We start from the raw sequence: 5,822 nt of genomic DNA, 5'->3' as shown, positions 1-5,822 counted from the left end.
CATAGCTCTTTATATATATATATATATATATATATATATATATATATCAACTTAATTATAAAATTTAATTAATCACGTTTTAATTTTTTTAAATATATAAATAAATTTTTTAATTATACTGATAAGTTCCCAATTATTTCTCAATATTTAACATTAATACTGAATCAATTATGCCATAATTTGATTTGTTCTCTGATTCTTGGCCTACATCACAATAAGAATCAATCACTATCACTCGATTTGACTATCGAGCAAGACATCGATTCACATAATTAAAACACTTGCGCAACGACGAACAAAAAATCTTCGAAAAAGAATTAGTTATTGAGTAAGTCTTATTAAAGTGACTTTAAAAGTTTTTAAGAAATTGGATCAGAAATTTCACAATATTATTTCAATTTTTAGATTCCATCTTATACGATAGTTTGTTCATCATGTTATATAAGGAGAATATGTATAGTCTTAATCAGAAACAAATAATAAACCTATTCATTTTAAAAAATTTTTAAATTTTTAATTTTAAAATTATTTAAGTAATATATAATTTGAGGTAACAATAACAATTTTTAATTGCTTAAAAGATTTAAATAATAAATTTAATAATAAAATAAGATTCAATTATACAATTGAATATTGTTGAAAGTATCAAGTATTTATATAACTATTTATAAAAATTTATGTTATGAATGGAAAGGTTAAAAATCAAATTTATTATATATTATAATAATTTATTATAACTATTAGGTTAGTAATATTTCTCATATTTCAGTAATATACCTCATATTTTGGATTTTTCGGTTAACTATGATATATTATAATAATTATTGATTGATTAATTAAATCCACTATATTCAGAATAAATTGTTTAATATATTGACATTTGAATAATGATTCAAGTAAAATATAAATAAGAAGTAAAATATATAATAGTTATATTTAAAAAAAAAAAACTGTTTGCAATAGTCTATTATTGATTTTTAAAAAGTAAAATTTTACAATAATTTATTAAATTTATTAATAATATCTATCAATAAATTGACAAATTATAAATTGTAAAATACAAATCTTACATTTATAATTTCATAATTTTATATAATTTTATATAATTTTATATTATATAATATATCAAGGATAATATAACCTAATGAACTATAATTTATACTTACTTGTAAAATTCCATTTATTTTATTATTGGATTGATTAGTCGATTTTAATATATTATATTCAAAAAATATTATTATTAAAAAATTATTATTATTAATTATTTAACTTTCTGATTTATAAAAATAATAATAATAATCTTATAAAATATTAGACAGCGTTAACGCAAAACGCCCTCTTGCGTATTCCTCATCATTTCACTACTTGTATTGAAACTTGCGATTTGAAATTCTAAATAATAATAGTCGAATATTATCGATGAAAAACTTAGTTTAAATTCTTTGAATCCTAGTAAAAATATTTCAATATTATACCCAGTAAATTATCTGATTTATTAAATCAGATAAAAATAAAATTACTTTAAAATGCAAGTATTGTTTATTATTTAATGAAATAACAACTGAAGCAACACGATTACCAACTGAAAATATTATTAAATGTATTAATAAAATTGTTTATGGAAAAAGAAAATGATGAAATGAAAAGTAGCAAGTGTAGAAAAAGATTTCAGCTTTCTCAATTCGGCCGAACTGTACAATTCAATTACAGTCTGGTCATCAGTCCTCGAGTGTCAGTCTACGTGATTAAGTAATCTCGAACGGTTCTGTGCATCGTTTATTCTTCTGAATCTTCAATAATAATTTAGAAAAAGAATTCTATAAGAAAAAAATTACAAGTTAATGAATATTTTTTAATATAAAGTTATTAGAGAACTTATATAAAAATAGAGAAACGAAAAAAAATTTTTTTAAACATTTTTCTATGAAATTATTTTTGTATTCAGTGATGCAAATTTTGTGTTGAATCAATTCGAAAAATTAATTAATTACCGAAAAGGAAAAAACTTTTAGAAAAAATACGAAATAAATATAAATTTTTTATTTCATATTTGTGCAAGAATAAAAATAAGACCCAAAATATTAGGTAAGTCGATGAATTAGGTTATAAACATCGATTATATTTATCCTAATCGATTTTTTAAATAATTAATTTGACTTTCTATTATTAAGTTCGATTTTGTTTCTTAAATAATGAAAAATTCTATTTACTTTTGTTTTTTGTTATTTTTATTCTATTTTATTATTATATTACTATTGTATCTTTTTAAATACGAATAATGAATAATTTATATTTAATTATTATAATTATCTTTTTAAATATTTTAAATAATTCATATTTATTTATTTCCTTCTTCTTGTTATATATAGATTATATATTATTATATTATATATATTATTATATATAGATAATGAAAATTTATTAGTATTTTTGATTATTCGATATATTTAGATTTAATAAGGAAGTAAAGTTCTGAAATTGAAAGTTCGTATTAAATTCAAATGGTCTCGCGTCATTTGTTGAACGAGTCACTGGAACAGAATAGATTGATGTTTTTAAACAATATGGATCATTTGTTTCTCTGAATTTTTCAGTTCAACTGTTAGTTCGATAACCATGAGCTTGACTTTAAAACAATCGAAATGAATTGTTAAATATCACCTTGCTTTGATATTCGAATTTTCTCTTTTTTAACGATTCGTTCGAAAATTATATTTAAATACGTAGTGAAATTTCCAATAAAGTAAAAAAAAGATATATATGAAAAAAAGGGAAAGCGTATCGAGTTAATTGCATATGATTTATATGCATGAACGTAAATCTTTCTCACTCGATGTATTTGATAGCTTGTCTTTCAATTTCATTGAAACATTTTAACTTATGAAAGATCAGCTCATTAATGAAATAATGAGTGCAATTTTTGAAATGCAATAAATATAATTTATCATTCATCATAATATATAAAAATAAATGTAATAAAAATAATATATAAAAATTAATCATAAATAAATTGGATCTTAATGGATTAAGAAAATAATTTATGCAAATATTAATATGATATTGATTATCTTCATATCATCATTGATTATCTTTTTAATATCATCAAAAAAATAAATATAATGAATATTTTATGATACAATTTTATAATACTATTAATTTATAATTTTGATGTTCTAAATTATGTATTATGTTATTTTGCAAAATAATATTGATATTAATATGTTATTAATAATTTTTTATTTATATTCTTTTTTCGATCAAATAGATTCTTGTAATAATATATTTAAAATGTTTTTCAAAATAGAAAATAAAGAATTCTGTACTTTTATTTTTGTCTTAAATAATTTACTTTTTTTGGTTTATATTGAGAAAATATTAAATATTCTTTTATTGCGGAGTGAAGATTTCTCAAGAACGAATTTCAGAATAATATATTCTTACGAATAGAATATTCTAAAATTTTTGAATTATGCATAAATTAAATAAAATAATGTTATTAATTATTATTAAAATAATATATATATATATAAGTTAAAAAAATTTCTTTAACTATTTTATTTTTCTCACAAAGTTAAAACTTAAATATTATTCATTATTAAATTTACAAAGATATATAAATTGAACTTTTGTTAAATCTAAATAGCATATTTCCATTACAAATAAAAGAAAAAATATTGATAAACAACTTTAATTATTACGAAATATGGCAATGTCACGTTATTAAATTCTTGTTTACGTTTTTCTACATCCAATTTCACGAGTTAATTGAAATTTAAGAAGTAATCTCTTGTTTCATTTCTACAGACATGTCATGGCGAGAAAAAGGAAAAGCATCGAATCCAGTAAATGGTCCAAAAATTCATGGATATCTACAAGCCTTGCCAAACAATCGAATAGTTATTCATTCATATCTCCTACTCATTCTTTCACTTATAATTTGGAGAATTCTAATCCAAAGTATAACCATGAACATTCTATAGTTCAAAAAATATGTAAAGACGGTGGTTCGTCCAGTACAAGTAAGTATAAATGCTATTTTATCAAATATCAATAAAATTATAATTTCTATATTTTATATCTAGAATAAATATATAAAGCAGGTAAAATATTTTACAGTATATCTAATAGTATGTAATATGTAATATTTAAAAATATAATATTTTTTAATTGATTAAAATTATTATTTATTTTTAACTGATATAAAATATTATTTAAAAAAATTTAAAGAAAAAAAAATGAATTTTTATATTAAAAAAATATTTAGATTATTTATAAATTATCAAAATAAGAAATTATTAACAATTTTGAATTTAATTCAATACTTGATACTTTTTTGAAGAATAATATATTTTAAGTTAAGCTCATAAATTAATAATATTGATAAATCAAAAAAAAAAAATTTATAAGAATTTGTTACAAATTTATATCAAATTAAAATGATAAATATTTTACAAAAATTATATTATAAAAATTAAAATAATTGTAAAATTGAAAAAAAATAGAATAAGATAATAAATAGAATGGAGATATTTTATGAATTTTTGAATTTTTTATTATGATATCTGAAATGAAAAATTTTAAATCTTTAGAATCTTTTTGTTAACAAAAAATTGAATTTGCAGTCTAATAATAAATATTAAAGAAAAAATAATAAAATTATGTAATAGAAGTATACAAAAATTTTATTAATTAATAATATTTAAAGTTGCGCAAAATTAATAATATTATCAATATTATTCATTATATATCATCTGGAAAAAAATTGAAACGAATTAACTAACTTAAAAATTTCTGAATATCAGTTTTTAAATATTGTCGAAAATAATTGCACTAATAGTTCGAATTCCTTTGAAGAAAAAACAAAAATATAAAGTGAAGTTAACAAGAAAAATATGTGTCATTACGTAAAATTAGTTTTAAATTTCGTCGCGCAAAAAACAATAGTAGCAACCAACCAGTGTGTCCTCGTAAAAATAGAATTATGACGTGAAACAAATTGCTTCCCGGGAAAATATACTTACACGCGCGATTGTTCTAAACATTTTTTACCATTTCGACGTGGCAACAACTATCGCTATTCATAATTGCATAACGCACTCCTCGCTTTCATGAATCGAACGATATGTGCTACAATGTCAAATTTACTCGAATTATCAGTTAAATAAAATCGAGTATGTAATTAAAACTTTTAGCTTAGGTTAGATTAGATTAGAATTTTTTTTTATATTTCTTTTTCATTATCTTGTTATAATTTTTCTTTCAAAGGAATCGTTAGATATAATTTTGAATTTTGGATATTATTTTTCAACTTGTTTTCAATTCTATGTTAATATTTAGATATCTAGATATCTAGGTATTTATTATATTTTTTTATTTAAATTTTTATATAAATTTATATATAAATTTTGATATAGATTTTTATAAATACAATTATAGAAATGGAATATATACTTTATTTTTTAAATATCATAATGTAATTTATTTTGAATATTTCATATATTTTAACATACAATATACATTTAAATTTTCCATAAATACATAAATATTCGCAGTCTAACCACATTTTTTCCTTAAAAAAATTCCCGTACTATTTAGATAAAACAGATACTCTATATATATATTATCACAAAATTATAAAATGAAAAGTTATATTTGCATAATTTATAGTTTTAATGTAAGAATTAAAATTTAAAATATTTGTTATTTCTCTTATTACTCAGAACTGGTTCCAAGCGTTCATTAAGCAAGTGTGAAATGCTGTTACCTTGAATGGATGTCAATCTATAGGGAATTTCAATCTTCCTCGTATTTAATCCATCTCT

At 19.5% G+C, this 5,822-nt stretch overlaps 1 protein-coding gene across 1 annotated transcript in view; it reads left to right on the top strand.

The window, feature by feature from the left end:
• The first annotated feature begins 1,662 nt into the window (after nucleotides 1-1,662).
• Nucleotides 1,663-5,822, top strand: part of LOC102677941 (protein yellow-like) — a 15,184-nt gene continuing 11,024 nt past the window's right edge. Inside the window, exons 1-2 of the mRNA XM_006619854.2 lie at nucleotides 1,663-2,085; nucleotides 3,805-4,019. Of these exons, the coding sequence (XP_006619917.1) occupies nucleotides 3,812-4,019 (208 nt within the window). The 5' untranslated portion in view covers nucleotides 1,663-2,085; nucleotides 3,805-3,811. The remainder of the gene's footprint in view (nucleotides 2,086-3,804; nucleotides 4,020-5,822) is intronic.

This window comes from Apis dorsata, unplaced genomic scaffold (genome assembly GCF_000469605.1).
Source record: "Apis dorsata unplaced genomic scaffold, Apis dorsata 1.3 scaffold_444, whole genome shotgun sequence".
NCBI lineage: Eukaryota > Metazoa > Arthropoda > Insecta > Hymenoptera > Apidae > Apis > Apis dorsata.
Note: the sequence above shows the minus strand (reverse complement) of the source record. Positions and strands in the feature narration are given on the sequence as shown.